Source organism: Fulmarus glacialis, unplaced genomic scaffold (genome assembly GCF_000690835.1).
Source record: "Fulmarus glacialis isolate BGI_N327 unplaced genomic scaffold, ASM69083v1 scaffold15960, whole genome shotgun sequence".
Lineage (NCBI taxonomy): Eukaryota > Metazoa > Chordata > Aves > Procellariiformes > Procellariidae > Fulmarus > Fulmarus glacialis.
Window position 1 is genome coordinate 20,240 of NW_009187242.1, and position 22,705 is coordinate 42,944.

The 22,705-nt window shown below is 35.1% G+C and overlaps 1 protein-coding gene across 1 annotated transcript in view; it reads right to left on the reverse strand.

Annotated features, from left to right (window-relative positions):
- The window catches only part of LOC104074381 (band 4.1-like protein 2), a gene marked incomplete at both ends in the record, with an annotated part of 38,154 nt that extends 17,238 nt beyond the window's left edge, over positions 1–20,916 (reverse strand). The window contains 7 exons of the mRNA XM_009574475.1: positions 944–1,096; positions 2,705–2,792; positions 3,255–3,473; positions 4,934–5,009; positions 12,868–12,910; positions 19,275–19,379; positions 20,763–20,916. Of these exons, the coding sequence (XP_009572770.1) occupies positions 944–1,096; positions 2,705–2,792; positions 3,255–3,473; positions 4,934–5,009; positions 12,868–12,910; positions 19,275–19,379; positions 20,763–20,916 (838 nt within the window). The remainder of the gene's footprint in view (positions 1–943; positions 1,097–2,704; positions 2,793–3,254; positions 3,474–4,933; positions 5,010–12,867; positions 12,911–19,274; positions 19,380–20,762) is intronic.
- Between the last annotated feature and the right edge of the window lie 1,789 nt (positions 20,917–22,705).

Below are 22,705 nucleotides of genomic sequence, written 5' to 3' on the forward strand. Positions count from 1 at the left end.
CTCTTTTGAGAAATCCAATAACACTTTAGTGTTCCTTGCTAATTTTCTGACTAGCTGCCCAACGTATTTATTTTTAAACTGCATGAATTAATTGTACTGCAGGTTGTGCTGCACACTTTCCTTGGATTTAACAAAAGTCTGATATCCATACTGCAGTGTTAAGCTTACCTGATCCATTTCACTATATAATAGTTCGTTAGCAAAAATACTACATTCATGCACCATCAGTGAGTGTAAGAACAATCCATCCGTGTTCCAAAACTTACAAAACTACATTGTTTGTATTGTACTGTTGGTATTTAGACTTCTCTTTTGTTTCATTTATTCACACAGTAAAAGCTACCGTAAACACTTTAGAGTATAATTTTAAAAAGCATTATAGTGTTTGACATTCTGGTTTTTTTGCAAAATTTCCAGTTACAATGTGTTAAAAACGTAACCCCTCCTCCTTCAGGACTCCCACAAACTTATAATGGTATCTGAAAAGAAAGCTGAATTCACTATTTCCACAGCAGCTAACAGAAAGAGTTATAATGTCCTACAGGACAACTCAGGCTTTGGTTACACCCATACAACTAGATGCATTGAAATTTAGTGAACAATTATATCCAAAGAGGAAGAGAGGCTGGCTCTGCCCCAGGACTGCAAGTTTGTATAGACAGTGAGAACATGGCCAGTATAACTAGCTTTCCTTCTAAAAAAAAGTTACAGGATGGCATTTATTAACTAAAGAAAATAGATTTTCTTCTTGGTTTGCATTTACTAATCAAGACAAGTGTTTAATACAATCAGTAGAATTTGAAGAGGAAAATAAAACCCTCTTAAGTTCTGCTTGAATACAACATAAGCCTGTGAGGACACCTGGTAAAAAAATGAGGATGTTATCTTGTTGCTGGATAGAAATGTTCTCACAAAAGAAACAAGACAGAAAGCTACTACTTACTTCTGCTGGCCTGACTTTGATGTAGAAATTACTTCGCTTATAGGAAATTTTCAGAATTTTTGGCCAAGCAAAGCGGTTGATCCGGAGTCTATCTTTGTAAATGAGCAGTCCATTAGCACATACACCCAGCATGATATCCACACCTTCAGAATCCTATCACATATGAGACAATTTCATAAAAATCAGTTTAATAACATTCCAAACAAGTAATTATTGCTAGCATACCTTGAGATAATAATGCAACTGGGACTTGTTTCATATTCAAACCTGAAAGATCCTGACAATGAGATTCTTAAAGCAGAAATGGCTAAGTATATTAATTTTATAGGAAAGGCTTTGGACTCTAGTAATGGCTTTGGCACTCATATGCCATTGCATATGCCACAGTTCTGGGAAATTCTTCAATATTCTGGCAATACTGAATATTGAAGTCAACAACTTACAAGCAAGGAAAGGTATGGTGGGTGTGCTACCAATAATTTCAACAAATATTAAAAGAAGAACAATTAAAAACTGGCCTTTCCAACTTACAGCAGTCAGTGAAAGTCTGAACAAGTTGATGATCATGGTGATCTTTTACAGTCACCTATTATTCCAGTAAAGATGTAGGAAGTAATGGATAGATGGCTGAAAATGTCAACATAATGATTTCAAAGTGCTGGCGGGCTAGGTTTCTGAGCATTCTGTTCCACTGACAGCGTTTGATGTAAGTTTTACAGGCTACAAAACTACTCACTTACTGATAAGGCTTCGATACACTGTACCACTTCACAATACAGCAGAATCTCATGTCCTCCCCATCAACAAATCAACTACATCAAATGCCAATACTGTCATTAAAAAGTTGCTTTACTGGCATAACTAACAGCTGCAAGTGGGTCCTGGCAAACAGCAGTTCTAATGCTTGCAGTTACTTCACTACGGCAAAAGAAAGCTCCAATAAAACTGTAAAAATCTAAGTTCCTTAAAACACTACAGACCAAGTGACCTGCCATGCTGCACTTGCCTTAAAAAATGAATAAATGTTACAGACATAGGTAATGTACGTGAATAAAAATTTAAGTATATTTCTTCCAAGTGCTTCTAACAGAACACAGGAAAAGGTCTATGGAAAACTGCAAAAACAAGTGCACGTTGTTTCCATATGAAACAGAATTAAACAAAGTTTCTCCAGTACTTAAAAGTCTTGATTTTCTTTTTTAAATACAGGACTGATACGCTTACAATGCATTAATTTTCATAATGATTTGAGATTCTGGATTTGTGAGAGGGAGTGGGAGGGGGTTGGTTAGTTGGTTTGTTGGGTTTTTAACTAAAAAAATCCCACTAGAAATGCAAATTTTGTTTGACCTATCCAGAGGAGTGGAAAAAGCACCAAAAAACACCCTCCCCCAAGACCTCCCCCCCTCTGTTTTTAACTCTCATGGTATTACAAAAACAATTACATGTTCTTTTAGGCTTTACTTTACAGCCCCACGTCTCCTTGGAATCAAAAATCTGACATTTAAAATGTATTTAGCTGCTCTTATGTATAAAATAGTATTTCCGAGCTGCACATACATCTATGCATTAAATAAACTTAGATTTAAAATAAATTCTAAGGATGTTAGAGCTGTAAACTGAGCAATTATTGTGACAAAGAGATAAAAGGCTTATACCTAAGAATTGAGGGTATGAAATTTTTTAAACAATCTACATATACTATGTTCTTTAATACTAAACATGTCTATCCTAAAACCAAACCAAACCAATCCCCAATACCTTGGCATGATGTAAATCCACTCCATACATGGAGAGTCTCTTAGCATTTTCTAGGAACTGGGAATCCGCCTGTGCTGGAGTCAAGCCCCTAAAACCATTGAATAAGCCTTGAGTTTATTGACAAAAGAACTGAGAATCAAAACTGAGTGGAATCCTGGAATTCAGACACACAGAAAAACCTCAGTTTGTAAGGTATCAATAGCATTTTTGCCCTAAAGGGAAAGTGTTCTTTCAGAGCATATTATATTCCTTTAGTAGAGATTTCCACCTTCACTCTTTCAAAATATTCTAGATGTATGTTGCTTAAACTAATTCATATGCTCAGATAAAAATATTTTCTCCAAAAGTTCTCTCCTGAGATCTTAGTGAAGCTACTATTTTCAAACTGACATTTTTGAACACATGAAAGTAAGAGGTTCTAGTTACATAGCAAAAGATTTCCAAAGTAACAGTAACTTCAGCTTAGCAGTTTTACACATACTCTTAAAAGAATTGACATAAATGTGACAAAGCATGATGATTTCATTTAATCCCACTGTATCTGACACACCTGTGTGTTTTGTGTAGCTCAGCTACTTTCTCTTCCATTTCTTGAGTTTGATTGGGTGCAAATTGGAATTCACTAATATAGTCACTGTGGTGCTCCTCTGGGTCATGATCACCCAGCTCAGCCTGCAGGATATATGAACCAAGGAGGGCATGAGTCACAAAAGAACATGGCAGTCGCCCAGAAGCGATATCCTGACGAAGCTGTAGGCACAAGAAATATCTGCAAGACAAAGGAAAGGGGAAACAAACAAACAAACAAACAAACAAAAACAAGAACAGAGAAAGTGTTACCAATGGCAAGTTTATGAGAGATATGGCAGAATTTATTGAGATGCATGTAATCATACAAGCATATTTTAAAATAAGTCAATGCATTAATAATTTGTTACACTTTACATTATTTGAGCATTATTGCCACACAATAAATTTCACTTCCATTTTTCAGAGTCGATATTACTTTCATAAATAATGTGAAGAGCAGGGAAAATTCTGATTTCCAATATACATGAATGAAAAACTGTATTTAGTTTGTAACAAAAGCTGACTTAGGAACTCCTTCATTTCACATTGTAGCCTGCACGTATCTAAGGTTTACAAATAAAAACTCATGCATTTCCTTTGACATCTCCCTTTGGCTTTAAAATTCTAATTTTTATATCCCTTACAGTTCACGAGCTAATCAAGTCATGTAATACACAAAAGAAATCCAGTTTAGTACTGAACCCATAATTGCCTTCCTTAAACCATGTATGTATTAGAATTTAATATTTCAGGTACTGCATACAGTCTTCTACCAAATTTAACAAGTTAACAATCCATAGACATCCTACCCTAGCACAGATTTTTAATGTAAATAAAAAAAAAGTTTTACAAGTGAAGCTTGATTTTTAAGGAATTTAGCTTTAAGCTATAACCATAGAAATGATTTTATCAGTTGAACGTGCAATTGAAAAGCCAACCGACTTGCTGAAACACAGACAGCGTACTAAATGTCTTAGACTATCTTATTTTGAGCAGAAGACTGATCCGATGTAATGTGTAGTAACATATATCCTGCCTCAGCAGAGTCAGCTAAGTCCAAACCTAAACTAAGGGTTTAGGTTTTCCATAACTCCTGAAAAAATGAGTGTCACTTCCCTGCACTCTACCCACTGGTTATGTTAGTTTTGTAATGCTACTTTTTAAGTGCCTAGCATCCACTGCATTCTAAGTATTTTCTATCTAAGAACTTTGGAAAATAATTATTTTCAGGTTTTATTACGCTTTATGGCTTTATTTAATGTTTTCACCAACCTAGCCTAGATTATTACTGAAGTACCTTGGATTCCTTGAGTTTCGCTCTTAATATCAGTATCTCCACATCCTCATTTGCTATATAATAAAGCAGCAGCCTGACAATAAACCACCGGCTTCTTTGAAATATGATCATTCGCATCTTACCTCCCACCCAAATCATATCCCCACTTATTATTAAATTCTTCTTTCTCAGGTTTCTTCCTGAAGTTTTCACTTTGCCTTTTCAACCTTGTTCCAAAAAGCAGTTGATGTAAGAACATCTATAGTGTTCTACAGTAATAGCCAAACCTATTATGGCATCCAGAAACTGAAGAAGAAATTTTATATGGCCTTCCAATTAGACTAACAGTAATTTTTAAGTTTAAAATTAGGAACTATGCATACCTAGTGATGTCTTCAGTCAACTGTGAAGGATCAGGGGGATAAAACTTCACATTAAAGGTGAATATCCAAGGTAAACCTAAACATGGGAAACGTCCGATTGTTAATCTCAAACAAAGCAAGCAAAGAAAGAACCGTCCTGAAAAATGTTACACAGTCATATAAATCTTACATCACTGAAATCTTGAAGAAAGTTTTTTCCCTCTTTTTACAGTATATTAGTAAGAAGCATAGATTATTTTCATCATCAGGTAGTAACTCATATACACATAAAGTGAAAGATTAGCATGTTAAAAATTATTTTTAAAGAATGTTTTACAGTAAGTTATGTAAATATCAGAAGACATTTTTAATTTGAAAACTACCGTAACATATTAACACTTTTAAGATATTCTGTGTTCAAAGGCACTTGCACTGAATTTGTGTTTATTTCCAACTCCTCCAAGACTAACAGTCTTCTCCTGTTTAAACTGACTGTTAGTTTGAGAGACTGTACAATAACTATGAATATGAGATGTCAAAATAAGGTCTGCGTTGTATACAACAGAAAGATAAGTAAATTATTCATATTCATAAAGAATGCATGGAAGACAGAAAATATTAGCCATTCCTCCTTTAAAATATTTTTTGAGAAACAATACCTTTAGCAACTATAATAGCAATGATATTTTAAGTTTAAATTCTCATGTGTTAGAATTGTTAACACCACATGCATTTTTTAAGCAAAAGCATGCTTAAAACCAGATTAATAATTTGACAAAGCATAAAATGTTGTGTTTAGTCATAGCTCTAGTTTTAAATAAATTTTTAAGATTTGAAAGCTGAAGTCACTTATCAATAATTAAAATACATTCTCAGAATGTTACCTACCAGTATTGTGCAAGAGGAATATGTTCATTGGAAAGTACTAATAACTTGACAAAATGTAGAACTTTTCTAATTCAAACAGATTTTATTAAGTACAATGCAGACATACATATGTAATAGAAAATGCCAAAATAGGAGTCTAGGAAAAGAATTTAATAGTTTGGTTTTGCATGCTGCTTGAAAGCAAATGCAGCTGAGCTTTATCATATCTTGCCAAACATAAAGAAAGTAACACTACCATGTACATCTGCTAAAAATGACAAAGAAAGATAAGGAAAGAAATCAAAATATTATCGAAACAATTAAGTAGCCATTTTTGTCTTTCGCCCCTTTTTTCCTAATGCAAATTATATTTTGGTGAAAGACCTAGCAAAAATAATCCTTGTAATAAAGGTAATTATTTTATAAAGCTTGTTAATGATAAATTTTGGACAGTAAACGATTTTAAAAGATCTGTCCTACACAGATAAATCATGCTTTGAAAAATGTGTACTTTAACAACAACAAAAAGACTGAAATGCCATTTCCAACATAATGCTAGAAAAGTGCTGACATTTTTGTTTAAGGTTATTTTATTTTAAAAAAATCCTGTTTTAAAATTTCACAGCTGTTAAACGTGAAGAGGTGCTTTATGTCAAGATTTCTAATGCCTTTCAACATTTCAAAAATTATTTCAGTTTTTCAGACGTGACTATTCATTGGAGCACTCCAATTTCTGCTTAAGTGTGAACCTCATTCTCCATCTGGCTACTAAGTCACTATTTCCTTTTGAGAGCTCAGGGTTTTAGCATATCTTAATATTCCTAGTTATCAATTATTTGTTAGAACAATGATAACTTTGCTTACAAAATAAGGCAGGACTCCTTAAATAAGAAAGCCTAATTTATCAGACGTACATATAGTACTGAATTGGGTAAAATATGCCTCATTGCATCATCTACTGCAATCCAGTGCAAGACAGAATTAAGACAAAAATACCTTTAAAAAATGTCTAACACTAATTAATATATATAGCATGAGAAACAGAATTAAAGCTGGAGTAGATTAGCCCATTTCTATCATTTATCTCCCAGGGAATTAGCACCATTTAATAAAAAGCTGCTCATATTGAGTAAGCCAAACTGATGAAGAGAAGCAATCGGGCTAAAATATCTATGCAAAAAGTATTCAGGGAGACTTGTCATTAACAGGGCTGTGGGATGGGGAGAGATGGGTGAAGGATGTGTCCTTCCACACAAGTACTAAACAGTCTTCAAGTTTTCCTGGAATGAAGCAATGTTTCCTGGAATGAAGCAATTTTTCCTGGTCTAAAATTGCAGTTAAACTAGTCAACAGATGAATTCCTGCTTAACCTATTTCTCTTTCTTGTCAGTATTTCTACAGTTAGCTTTCAGAAAGCACTGTAGCCAGGAGACCTAGACACCGTTTGAAGGGGGGGGGGAAATCTATACTCTTTATAAATGTATAGACTATGTGAAAAATTTCAGATGTCTACTCGTACTAATTCCATAGCTAATCCGTTGAAAAAATGTTGTAGTTGACTTTGTACTAAATATTTTCTGGACAGTTGGTGACCTTATATTTTGCCTGATTACTGAAAGCACATTTATCCGCTAAATACAGACTAGCAAGTATACTACAATGTGCACAGTCTATATTTATACTTCTCACTACAGCATACTGTGTATAGCCGCATAACCGAGGCATACAAATGTAGTTGTCTTCACACAATAATGCACACTATTACTGGCGCTTTGAATTGGTGGCCAAGACAAAAAAATAAATAAATCTGATATTTAAAATGATATTTAACATTCTGTCCCTGATAAGGCTTTCTGTTTTGATGTTTAATAATAAGGGCCATAGAAATGTCAAAATTTTTTCTAGCCAGCTTGTTACCTCAAAAATGCTTCTGTGGCAACTTTAGGCACATTCTTAGAGAAAAAGAATGCAGTATAACCAACCAGCTAGCAGCATACAATTAACATGATTCATCCCATTTAAACTGGGAAATCAGTGAGGGTTTTTTTCCAGTAAAGGCTTTTTCTGGCTTCTACTCATGATCTCTCTTGTGTCTCAGCTAAGATTTTTAGGGTACTGTGTGACTAGGACAGATACATTACTCACAGGCAGATGTAAAAATGCCCCATAAAATTAAGAAAATTATTTCTATAATTTTTCTTAAATTATCATGAAGAAAATCAAAGAAATAAGGAAGATCTATATCCAGTCCACATTTTCAAAAATGCTTAAAAAGGAGAGTACAGACAGTCCTGCTTGTACTGACAAGATTCAGCTCACAAACTCAGACATCTCCAAACTGCAAAATCATTTTTTATAATTAGTAGACATACAGAAGCACTTCTGCAGGACAACTTTTCCCTTCACCAACTATAATCTAGACTCTAATGTAATTAGCTAAGATCAAAATTAGCTACAACTTTTACAGATACATAGTTATTTACATAAAATAGATGGATATAAAATAAAGTCACCCTGCATAAAGTGATCCCCATATTTTGATGCCTGAGCATAACCATACGTTTTGTTAGCATTAAAATCAGACAGCCAGAGCTGTACATTTAAAATGCAAGCCCCTTCCTTAATTAATTTTAACTTGCCTTAGCACTTTAAATACAAACTTTAGATTTCTTAAATATTTTAGAACACTGCTGCAAAATTCTAAACTCGTGTTACAGTATTCTCACAGAATTGTGTTTATGAATTTATCACCATTTGGTCTACTACATAATTTGAAAATATACCTATTTAACCATAACATTATTCTTCTATATCATCCTTTTTCCTGAGCAGTTGTTTAGGCTGTGTTGCAGAATATACCATAGAACTAAGAATGTAAAAAAATCCATTTCAACTCCATGACATTCCCAGAACTACCTTAATTGTTGGCTAAGTACATCTCAAAGAGTAGGCCAGTATTGCATTTGGTTGTTTTTAAGTTCCCCAATCCAAATGACTGGATTAACAAAAGGATGTTGAGAACAGTCTTCAGCATGAATGAAGAGAAAGGTTTAAACTTATAGCCCAAGATCTGTCACCAGCTGCCTTACCTATTGTACCATTTCATCTGTTCTAATCCACTTCCATAGAATTACAGAGGATTTCCCTTACCCCCCTCAATAATTAAACTGAATGAAATAACAAGCAAATTAAGTTTTCTGTCTTCAGTTCTTCAGTTAATCACTCCTTTCTACAAAGAAAACAACTTTTCTATCACCATAACCATTATCTCTTTTGATGCTATGGACATAGTTTTTTTCAACCCTAGACTGCTGAGATGTAATTCTATACATAAGACACCACCAAGTCCCTTCATAGCCAATGGAAGAAAAGGGGCATTTGGTTTGGTTCCCCTCTCAGGCACCTATTTCAGAATGCACTCACTCACCTCCTGAAAATGCCTATTCCTTCAAAAACCAAGTGCATTTACCTTAGGTGGAAACAGTTAACCTAAATTAGATCAGATTAGTCATATCCTGGGTACAGTGATGAGTTTCTAGAATCTTTCTGGCTAAGTATTCTCTTGACAAAAGACAGTAAAACAATTTTACAGTTAACTTCAAGAGCAAAAACAGTTAAATGTATCCTTTATCAGATGCGAATGCCCAAAAACCCCCTATACCCACCTATTCTGCCCTCAGAACATGCAAATCCTCTCCATTTCTTATAAGATATACAATACAGGATATTGCAATATGGAAGTATTTTTTGCAATAAAAATACTAATCGTGCTGCAGACTAGAAATAGATTTAATTGACATAACATTACTTTGGATTTAAACTATTCCGCACAGTGTACAAATCTAATTTCCTTTTGGAAGAGAATGAATTACTTCCACACTAAAACCAGGATATGTCCCAAAAATAGTTTCAAAATCTGTGTGAAGAGAAAGATAACCAGGTCTATAACTCAGTTTCATATACTTCAATTACACAAACAATAAAAGCAAAGGATTAGGCTTCCCAAAACCTATGGGTTTGGGATGGTTTATACATTCACATCTCTAATCTTTACCTGTAACTGTGAACATTTAAATTGCAGACAAAAGATTGATCTTGAATTGCAATTAACACTATGATGAAACCAGGTTTATGTAGTTTACTCATTCAATGCTGTTACACTGAGAATGAGGGTTATGAAAATACTTATAGACAAAACTGAGTGGAATATCTTGTGTTCTATACTAACTGCATGTACATCATCTCACACAGAGAAATTCTCAAATTTTATATAAGGGTGAACCACCACACCCTCTGTGAAGTCTGGGATTTGACTATTCCAAGGTCAGTGGCTACTGCTTGTACCATCACAATTTTCAAGCAGAAGTTCTCAATTTTGCAAAAGCCTGAATCTACTTTAGATGTAGCAATTTTCAAGAAGATAGTGACAGAAATGCAATTACCCCACCTGTCCCTGATTGAATTAATTAGAGGTTTTAACACATGCCAGTGGATATCCAATTACGTGAGTTAAAAAAAGTCAAGAATTAATTTTCCTGAAGCGATCAGGCTGGCTGAAAGCAAACAAGCTTTTTGCCATCTTTCTAGCCCTGAGAACAGAGTCAATAATTTGTGGATCACGTTCATTAGCCAAAGTAACATCAGTAATTGCTGAGATCCAACATAATTGCCCAGCCAGAGGCCAACCTGAACAAATAAGAGATCACATAGAAGGCCTGAGGACCCTGACTTAGCAAGAGACAGCCTGATGCAGAACATGACTTAGGGGAGACTACAGGATTCTTATTTTGTCTTCCTCAGTCACAGGTGGTACATACATGCTCAATGTGTAGAGTATTGGTATTGCTCACATGTAAGAGAGAGACAGAGATTGTTATAAATACTAAGTTGCAAACTGACGTGCTGAACTCCATTTCCAAATGTGTCACCTTTGTGTGTTCAATGTATTTGTCCAGATACGCTTATCTAGCATGCTAGTGCTTCAGTTTGTGCTGTACAAGAGAAAAAGAAATTAGTTTCTTCATTTCAAACGTTCAAATGGACTAGCAGATTTTACAGGTACCTTAAATTCATTATAATTGAGTATTTTTGTACATAAGATTTCCATTCTTGATTCGAAGAAAAATATATTTAGAACTAAGCCTGAAACAAAGAAAAGCCTTGATACTCATGTAACTGGGGGATAAAATTTGTCTTTGCAGTACATTCCAATATCTGGAAACTTTAAAACGCTGATTATGAGGAACACAACTGACAGTATGCTGATGACTTGCAAATTGGTGTAAGCACGTTTCATTTTAAAATCCTTAAACTGGTGTTCTTACTTGGTTGCTTGCCTTATATACACTATGCCTATCAACTCTGAAGTGCTACAGACTAGAGAAAAAATTCCAGTCTGATGCCTAATTCAAGAAACCGGACTTGATCTCCAATATAAAATGTAGGTCTTCATTCTGTATGAAAAATCACATCCCCTTAAAATATTTTTGTAGTACATATTATACAGTATTAAAAACATGTTGTGTAGTGCATCAAAAAAATTTTCAGATCAGTTCTTACACTTCAGATTCATGACACTTACTTGTAGGCTATATAGCAGGCAGATCACTACAGAAGACAATAACAGAAAGTTTCAATGTCCTCAATCTTTTGTCAAATATTAAAACCAAACAAAATAGCCTTTAGCCCACGTATTTGGACAACTAATAGGTTTTAATGAAGACTTGCAGAATAAGAAGTTACAATACGAGTAACTTTTCCTTAATTAAAAGGATGGCCTCTACTTGCAGAAGTATGCTAGTACATTCACAATTTTAATAGGTCTAGTTCGCTTATACAAGAGCATGTTAGATCAAAAAAATAGTTTCCAAGGGGCTTCTGTAACTTTCATTTCTTTACTGAAAATATAAACCACACCTTCCTAGTAGGAGATTTCATCAATTGGGAAAGGTCTAAAGAAAACAGAATTAACACCACAATGATTTCTAGAAAAAGGTGAGTGTTGCCTTAAAACAGGAAGTTAACAATAGTAAAGAAACCACCTGTTTATTATTGTAAAAAACACACTGCTGTTCTTAATTACAAGTGCTTCCACTGGATCACATTCCCCCAAAAAGTTCAAAATCAGTTTCTTAAATAACTTAAATTCTTGTTGTGTTGGAAGTGTAGACATGTAAATCTTATTATCATCATCCTCTCCTCCCGACTTACGTTTTCTATCACGCACTACCAAAAGAAGGTTTCCATCAAAAACAAAACAACAAAAAAACCCTGTATTGGCCACAAATGAGTAAAGCAATGAGAAGAATTTCAGTAAGGGCAAGGGCTGTCTAGCACTTCTTAGTGGCTTCTTATTTTGTGACATGTAGACTCAGGAAGAGTATCTCCTAAATTTACTCTCTATTCACTCCCCTATCTACTACAAAAGCTACCTGGCTAGTGAAGAGTTTTGACAGAGTTTTATGCAAACAGAGTAAAATAAATTACTCATTGTGTATTGAGTATAGGAAGTAGAAAGACTTTTCACACGGATTCAGTCTGAAAAGCATTGTAGCGAGACGTTCCAAGGTTATGCTCTCTATTCCATTTCCATTCTGGAAATGATGGACACATCAAAAAAGCCAATGCTGGACTGATCAGTATTGAAGAATCTTTTTATAGTTTCATATTCTTCGAGTGAGTCTTTGAAGTTAGAAAGTCCTGTAGCAACAACCATGACCATCTTTGCAAGATGACATTCTCCATCTCATAACCCAAACATCAGCACAAAGTTGAAAAACATCTACTGTTTCAGGATGAAAAAAGATCAACTGTTAGTCACGTACAACACACAAAAATTTTGGGGCAGCAGCCAGTATAACTATCCAGATTAACTTCTACAGCACAAGGCTGAGTGATTCTCTCCTCGGACAGTGCACAGAAATAGAAGCTTTGCTTTCTGTTCTAAGGCTGAATATGTCATTATCAGATATAAATTATTTTAATGCTGCAAGTATACAATTTAGTCAACATCCAGGCTACTAAGTTTATGAAGAATATTTCTGTGAGGAAATAAAAGGAGCATAACATCTGAACACAGAAGGACTTACTTCGAATTTGTCTCTTAATTTCCTTCGAAGAATCTAGCCAGTTCTGAAAAAAAACCACAACCAGCATTTAAAATCACTTCAGACTGAAGATGGTGAAGTAATTTCATACAGTGCAGTTAAAGTTTGTATTGTTCAGACATCTGTTCTATTTTAAAATAACCCAGAGAATTCTAAAATTGAAGTTGTGATTTGCTAGCAAGTCTCCCCACCCATGCACATAAATGAAACTGTGTAATGCCACTCCCTTTGTGGCTGTCATTGCTTTAGACTATTTATGCCCTGTAATTTTAAAAAGTGGATAGTCTTACAGTGGAGGTGGTCTAGCGAATTACATTTGACAAATGCAATTTTCTCTCATACTCCTTTTATTGATATAAGCAGACTTTTCAGGAATGGCTATGTAATCTCTACACGTCTGTGCTTACACACCCATATAGAGTTACTTAAGATGATATTTCTTTTGAACTCCAGAGACTTACTATTCCCATTGTTTGTCTTAAGGCATATACATTTTAGTTGTGATAACATTCAAAGGTGCTTGGAAAAACTTAATCAAATTTCATGCTTTTTTTCCGACCTCCCCCAAAGCAAAGTTCTCTATGAACATGTATTATATTAACACTGATACACTGGCAAGGTTCAAATCTAGATACTCAGCTCTATTTTAGGCAATGCAAATAAAGTCAGTTTTTCATGTTTAGGTGCCTCACTATTAAATGTGTTCTATCCTCAACACCAAAAATATTTTTATATAATCTGTGCAACCTATTAAACAGCTCATAGCATTTCAGTTACTATTGATATGTGCAAAGAGACTTTTTTGTGACTGATCATCCAAAAACAGAACTTTGGGAATGAGACTAAGAAATCGGTAACATATATTCATCAGTAACTCAGACAATCCTGTTCACTAATTTTACCCATAGATGTTAGAAAATAGATTGAGTGAGAGACTAGAAACATAAGCCTTTTTAATTGCAGTTACTGAGAATTTACTTTATACAGTGTTTGAACCTTTATTTCCCATGGCCAGACACGCATACACAAGCATATACATGGAAGAAACACACATGCACACAACCAGCCTGCCAGCAGGACTTACCACATTTGAAAGACAGACGTGCAAAGTAGGGAAGAATTAGCAACTGACTTGTAAGGTTAAGAACAACATTTGCATTTCCACAAACCACTGCACATATTAGCAGATTTAAAGTCAGAGGGGACCTCAGTGCCAGCACAAATGTTGCTAAAGGCATATATCTACCAATGTTTCTTGCCTAACCTAGCCAAGTAGTGGACACTGGGTATAATGTGACTCACCTTTCAGTCTATAGTACCAAACTCCAGATGCAACAATTGTTTTCCAGTACCATATCCCTCAGTCTTTATTACAGGCTTCTCCACCCAAAGTCAAATTTATTTCAAGGAGACAAAACATCTACAGTTTTATGGGTCTGAACAGATTAGGAGAATGTGGAACTATATGTTTTTGCACTAGTGCAAACCCTTAACGTAGATCACCTCTGCTGATAAAGGATGTGGCTTCTATGAATATGACCCAAAATACTAAGTTCCCTGCTGTAAATGACCTTGGTCCAAGTTGATTCATTACCAATGCAGCATGTATATATTAGACAAATACTGTTTACAAATTAAATGCAAAAACCCCTTTTTATCATTTTTACAGATATAATTAAAAAAAAAGAATAATTTCACATTTCTTGCTTTAAGAAGTCTGTGATCTCTACATTTCATAGCTACTATAATTATTCCAGAGATGCACAGTCCGTAACATCAGAAAAAAATCAGAAAAACTGCTATCTATTGGAAGAGCCTTGGCATGGAAAGGCCTTGGAAGACAACAGAAGTCTTCAAATAATTTTAACTGAGACTCACTTCAGCTACAGTTATCATCCTAGGTTTTCAGTTTTGGCATGAATTCCATTCCGAAATGACACACAGCCATATTCTTCCAATTACAAAGATAACTAGAAGTAGCTTAAACTCTTAAATTTTAGTATAGTATAAAATAAAGTAAGTAAGTATAGAATATAGCATGGCATAACTACAGCAGAAAACTAGCATTCCTGAGTATGTGTTACTTTCAGTGCTTTATCTTTTATCACCATAAAGTAGGAGAAAAGAACATACAATACAGAATATGTTGCAAGGTGAGAAGAATAATCCTTTCTTTACAGAAGTTATACAGTTCATTTTCTGATTTTCCAAACTGGAAGTAAACTTATTGCCACCAACTTTCATTACTGTTCTGTCAAATAACATCAGATGTTTATATTCCATTTATATGCATAATTACAAGGGTGGGTTTTTTTGCATCTGTGCCTTTTGTTATGGATGAAACAAACACTATTGAAAGAATCTACCCTGAAACAGGCCTCTTAATGCAGAATAGACAGGTCTGTCTTTCAAAACAAAAGACAAAGTGTATACACACTACTTCGCTCCGGTAGGCAGAAATCTATTTGTTTAATTTGTGAATGGTAAGGTTATAGATGAGACAAAGTAACGAATTGTCAAAGAATAACAAAATGTTCTCTACCAGTACAAAAGTATTTTGTACAAATCCAGAAAAGCAGCATTTCCAGCTAGTGCCCAGAACAGAAGAGCAGAAGCTTTCTAACACTTTTGCAGACCAATTACAGTGTGAATGGAGCATTCATGAAATTTTGAGGGTGTAATGCAATGAAATCACTAACTAAACTTTAGACCAATAAATTTAACATTTGCAAAACAACGAAAGAAATCATTAATGAGTAATTTGACCTAAATAGTTTTAAAATGTGTATTAAAGCTAACAAAAATCAGTCTGATTTGAAGACATAACATCTCTCCCAGCTGCACAGAACACCCATAGAGAAAAGTTAATGGGACTCCTCCTCCAATGGTACCCCAATGATGCATTAGGGAGCAGCACTAATTCCAAAGAGTGCCTGGCATTCAGTTTCCACACCCCACAGCTGCCATCGAATTCAACAGCTGGCTCATAAATGGGTGGCTGTGATGAGTGCACAAGGAGGAGAAAAACACATCATTCAGCATTTAGTACTGACTGGCCTGGAGGTCAGAGATTGTGGCATTTTATTCTGAAAAGGCAACAGTCATAACAGGAGAAAAAATGCATCAGAAAGAACTGGTACCAAGATGAAAAAAGAATTCAAACTTTCTACAGAGGTGAACAAAAAAGAAGGCCCTAAAACCAGTAAAAGTTCCAAGTCCTCAAGCTTTCTTTGGCAGCTATTGCTGAACACAACTGATAAGCCCCACACACTTCCATCTATTAATTAAATCAAAACATAAAATGTTAACTTTTTTTCTTTTTTTTAAAAGAATGAAAAAAAGTTGAGACACTTAAAAGTCCTAAGACAAAAAGTTGAGACACTTAAAAGTCCTAAGACAGAAGCATTCGTTAAAAACATAGCACAAATATTTAACATACTGAAAACAATTTAAACGATCTTCATCCATGTATGAAAAAAATCCCTTTAATAACAAAAATGAGTGCTACAATCTTACTGAGCACATTTTGTGTAGCTATACAATTTCAAACTTACCAGCATGAAAGAAATGGCAGTTGCAGAGGGGGAACTTTCTCAGCACACAACCAGTAATTTTGCCGTATTAAGACACTGCAGTAGCTACCCTTCACATTATCAGGATGTTTATACCATAGCCGGTGTAAGAACTTCCAAACACAGTGTTGTTCAAAAGCGGGAGCTTTGAATTACGTAACTTGAGTGAAAATAGCAGTAAAAATAAGCAAGCCTATATAAATGTGCACGTTACAGTACAGACTGCCCAACCCATAAAAGACTGTAAGCACTTAGCCAAGTGACTAGTTCATGCCAAAACCCACGTTTTCCAATTCTGCTTTGAAAACCTGGGTATTCCCACTCACCTGGTAATCACAACTTAGAGCTGCACCAGAGGCATAATACCATCCACATAATGGCCTTTTGGGTACAATATAGAGCATATAGGCTATCCAGCCCAGAAATATCTAAAATAAACCCCTCCTTCACTGTTACTCACTGGCATTCAAAATCTTGTAGTTCCTACAGTTCACCATAAATTAAGCTTAATCCTGCAATAGAAGGTAGGTGGGGGGAAATGCAAATCTGCTAGGGAAGACTCCTTTTTAAGTTTCTCCAAATAACACTAAGAACTTACTTGTATGAAGAAGACAAAATCCAACAACTGTGTTTTTTAAGTCTTCATAACAAAGTGGACCAGATTTCTCCAGAAGTTTTAAAATAAAAGCCTGCTGCTGTCCATAATTCAGGTGACAAGTGGTCTACTCTTCTTTTGAATAGAGTGCTAGACATAGCCTGGGCATATAAATAATTGAACCACAGGGACCCCATTATCCAGATATTTCTCACTTAATTTATGTAAATACCTCATTTATGAGTGTTGCTACAGTAGCACTTCCATAGTCATTGGATAGGGAGCTCAAGGACTCATTCAGGCTGAAGGGGACCTCTAGAGATAACTGGTCCAACCGTGATTCAAAGGCAGAGCCAGATTTGAATTAGATCAGGTTGCCCAGGCTCATATCCAGTCAAGTTTTGAGTATCTCCAAGGATAAAGACATATGAAAAAACAGATGGGCTCTTTTTAAAGTGTGGCACTCTGTTCCTCCATTCACATGACTGAGGAATACGAGGAAATCTCTCAGTCCAAGTAGAAGCACAATAAAAAAGAAAAAGAAAGGAGAAAAAAAAAAAGACATAACTCTACACCAATCCAGACTTTCCTGCTCTACTTTCAAAAGCCAAAGGCTCCCTATTCCACCTCCTAGGTTCTACTCATGTGCGCTATTTCCTGGTATAGTTCAAGGATCCCAGGTCTGCTATTAGATTTTCCTCTCTTGCCAGAGATCAGACTATAGCTTTATGTTATTTTGCTGTATGTGTACAGTATAGATTTTCAATAGTGAGTATCACAAATAAAGGGCCAACATGTGATAATAAAAAATAATAATTAAGATTATGGTATTACTCAGAGGATCAACTGAGATGCTCTTCATTGTTACAACAAAGAAGTTCTCATTTCTATAAACAGTTTACAAATCAAGACCAAAAATAAAATATCCAAGTAAAAATACATCAAGCTCATTTTATACATGGGAATCTTTAATACAGAGGGATTGAGCATTTTGCTCAATGCTGCACAGAAAGCCTTGCAGCAAAGCAAATAACTCTAGAAAACAACTATATTTGAATGGAAGTTGTCAGAAATCCAGATTTATTCAGACCACTAAATTAGACTTAATTTCAAACACAATAGTGGGATGAGAAAGATGACAGAAAAAGCAAAAGCTTCTAGACTAAGTATAATACTGATGTAATGATGTTTCCTGCTACAAATACAGAGATTAAAAAGAAATACCATTTTTTCCACTTAAATCTGTAATTATTAGTCTGTTTTCTTTATGAGAGAAAAGATGACCGCAGGTATATCTTTAGTTCATGGACAAAGCGACAGCTGGCCCATAACTAACAACGTTCAGATGCTGGGAAAAGCTAAAGTGACTTTTGGTAATTAGTGGAATGCATGCCACCAACTGATTTAAGATTTTTCTCAGCTCAGCAATCTAGATATGCTCAACCATGCAACATGTAAGCAAGTACAAAAGAAGACTGAAAATAAGTTACCAAATGGTATTTAAAAGATCCTTTTGAATGTAGTCATATCAAAACACCATTCATTTGTAAAATTCGCATCCAATACTAGTGATGGGCTAGTTCCAGTCTCATCTTTACAAATGTCAAAATTTTGTTTAAGCTTAAAATTAATAAAAAAGGAACTCAAAGGCCTAATAGTTACAGACTTAGAGGCAAGATTTCCTTCATGTTCCTGTTCAAAGCATTATTAAACATACAGGAGAAAAGGCAGCTGAATTATTGGAAAGTAAGGTAGAAGATTTTTTTTTTTTTATCATTTATCATCCAAAGTTTTGTTTGCTTGTTTTTAAAAAAAAAGTAAATAATTAAAGTTTTCAGAAATTTGGGCAGTTGTCAGACTGTTAAGGCAAAGATATTAGTTAAAGTTTCCTATCTTCACTAGCAGGGATGGCATACCATTTCACTATACTATTTTACTGTTTTATTACAAAGCCTAGCAATTACTTAATTAGTTTTCTCAAAAATGCAGAAATTTTAAATATTCCACCACTCTAAATAATAAATGGGCATTTTGTTAGGTATCAACATACACATCAGTATCCTGCACATGTTGCAAGTTTACAGCAGACTAGAATTGCCATTTGGCAACAGTTTACTCAAATGTTTGTAATGGTATACATTTAATACAATATACCTCACTAAACTATTGAAGTCAGTAGCAATGTAGAAAAACAAACAAACAAAACCCTCATACAGGCTTACCTTCTGTTCTGAATTCTCATAAAACAACAGCCCGAAATAGTCCTTTTCCAGTAAATTGAGATGTTCACACACTTTGTCAAACAGCACTTGGCCTTTTGCTCTTTTCTGAAAAAAAAAAAAAGGAAAAAAAAAAGAAGAAAAAATAAGAAAAAAGAGAAAAGTACTATCAGAAATCAGTAAAATCCTTAATTACAGGTACTGTTATTCAACAGTATTAGTCAGGAAAATTTAAAATATCAATAAAATAGATTATAAAGCTGTGGCTTTCTTATGATACACTGTTCACCATATTTTGAAAGCTATACATATCACTGACAAAAATAAAGACATTTGAATTTTTTTCAATTCATAAAAAAAATTGACTTGAATGTACAAGGAAAATTCAGTCCCTAAATGGATTTAAGTATTTTACACCATTAAGTGTCACTAAATAGTTCTTAGATTTTCTGGATCTTTATTTTTAAAATAACGGAAGACTTCTTCATGTGAGCCAAATTTTTCTGTATTTTACTGTCTTCTAAAAATTAATATACTTCCTACAGTGTTAATTTCTGTTAACTTCTGCATTTCCAGCATTTTGGCATACATCTCAATGACTTTTATGAATCACATGATATGAACTCCCAAGAAAAATAAAGCACGTTATCATCTTCAAGAGACAAAAGGAACAAGCAGACAACTAAAAGTCGGTGATCAGACCAGTAGAAGTAGCATACAAGTGTAAGCAGAACATAAGCAACATGTCTAGCTGTTTATACTGCAGAGGTTTGGAGGGGCAGAAATAAGAAAAGAGAGCTGCCTTCTATCTGTAGATTTATGAACTCTCTCTGTACCCAACAAATCCATTGGATACTCAAAAATAAAAACCAGTTTTAAAGAAGTTTATTCTTCCTAAACATAATATTTGTGGAAGCCAGTTACAAAAAAAAAAAAAAAGAAAATCACATTTTTATTTGAGGTTAGTTTCAATATCGTAGTCTGCTACTTTATAATAGTAATTGAAGACTGATGATCATTTTAACACACTCTTAAAAAGGCTGCTTGCTGTAGCTCAGTATTACTACAGCTGAAGCAAATGGCAATTAGTCCTGAAGTTTTATCTGTTCTTCTTGTACCTGGGAATGTAAACAAGGGCATCTCGTATCTTCCTACTACTGGTAATGAAAAGCAGGCCTAGGCCCTACTTCTGTGCACCAGGTTTCAGGGAAAAGATTTGTTGCACTGGAGATGGCAGCTGACAGGAGACAAAGTTTTAGAGCAGACGGCTCACAACACATACTCAGGGGTGGGGAAGACAAGAATTTCTGTCCACAGTTAAAATTTGAACATGAATGGCATGCAGTCTCCCAGTTTGAACCAACTCCTTCATGACTGTTCTGCTATTTGTGGCATTTATCAATGAGGCCATAACATGGCATTTTCAGAGGCCTGGCAGCTTAAAGGAATTTTTGCGTTTGCTTATCCTACAGATTTCAGTAGATGCCATACACCACTGCGATTCCACAGAAACGCCATCAACTGCCCCGTGTACGCCCTCGCAACACTGCAGCCATTGTCCCCCGCAGAGAGCAGCAGAGCACTCACGGCATGCCCCAGCGCGGCAGTGGCCTGCAGCTCAGCTCCACAGCACAAAACATTACGGCTGGGAGCAGGGAGAAAAGAAGGTATGCACTGAGCAAATAGTGAAGGCATTGTTGTTTTATTCCCCAAGAATCCAAAGCTTTATTTATTCAGGATTGCATTGTTCAGCAGACATTACAGCCCCAAAGATCAGAAAATTTTCAAAGAAACACTTATAAAATGAGCACATTTAGAACCCCAGCATCACAGGAAAGCAGTGCAACTTAGAAGTCAGAGTCACTTTTGAAACAGGGAGCTGTGAATCTTAAGTCTGTTTGGTACTTTCATAAATTTTACTCTTCAGAAAAACAGATGACTATTTTCCCTAAGAGTCTGAAGTAACCACTTAGTTTTCTTGACAGCCTCACCTTCAGCTTAATTAAAAAAACAGCCATATAGAGAAGAGCTAAACTGAAAGCAGGAAAAATGTAAGCAAGAGAGGGTTTGAAGAATCTTAGCCTGCTTAGATGCCTATAATAGATATCATTTTTCTCCCTAAATCATTGTGCACATCAGTGATCACACCTTGCAAAGGCAAGTTCCAGGTATACATATTTCAGTGAAGGAAATCTATAGATTAGTGCAGAAATAATACATACTATCATTAAGTCCATAGCTAGAGTCAGTTGCTAATTATCTAGGTTTTCATAAAGTTTATAAACTAAAAACCAGGCCAAGTTATGTTAGTCTACATTCTAGACAGCAGCACAATACAAAGAAGTTATAGCATCAGAAAGTGACATATAGAACTCTGTTGTGGATTCAAAAGCATAAGAAGCCTCTCAGTATCAGCACAGGTTCTCATTATAAAATCCTACTTATAAAATTAGAAGACTCCTACTTCTTCAATTTTTTTTTTATATATTCTGATGTAGTTTTAAAAATCTGCAAAAGTGTTTAATTTGCAAAACCAAACTTTTCAAGTGCAATTTCTTTGTAATCCCTCTGGGGACACTCATTACTATGCAGTTTAAATTATAGGATAATATATAATTTTTCTGGAAAACCCCATAGTCCTAGGAGAGTGTCTCTAAACAAGAACTGAAGTAACATAGAGAAGACAACTGTTGTGATCCAGTCATTTCAGAAGTTAGAAACTGTTTAGTAGAAGAGCAGGGAACTCTAAGAAGGCAGCATCACGATTTGCACAGTTTAACATTACTCTTTAAACTGTATTCTACTTCTTTTTCTATCAGTTGGTTGAGGTGTCAGCAAACATTAGCACTGCAAACAAGGAAATCTCCTTATTCCAGATTCTAATGCTGAAATGGCAGTAAAAGCCTAAGCCCATACTTAGCCCCCACAAGAAGGGGAGCATATTCAGCCTAGCTATACAAGGAGGCTGAAAAGAAGCGAGGATAGGCTTGCAGAGCCAGTAGTTTTAAAACCGGACAGTACTCAGAACAGCAGTATTCTGTATTGCCCCCAAATTATGCTTTTCTTTAAGTGCGAACATAGAAAGACCATATGTAACCCAGGTTATTCCAGTACCAATTCCAAGTCTGTATTTAGACCCCACAGATGCCACCTCATAATACAACCACTTCATAAAACCAGGGGTAACAAGGTTTCTGTGCTTTACCTCCTTCTCACAAGAAGAGCAAACCAGAGCAAACCAATTGCAGCAGACATACAGAATGGAAATTTCTACGCAGTTGGGAATTAGAATAGGATATTATGGATCCGTTTGGCTATAAAAGAGTTGCTAGTTACAAATGCAATATAAACACTAACGATGTTCCTCAGAGCTACCAGTCCTGTCCAATATTTTTATCAATGGATTCAGGAGTTGAATGCACCATTAGCAAGTT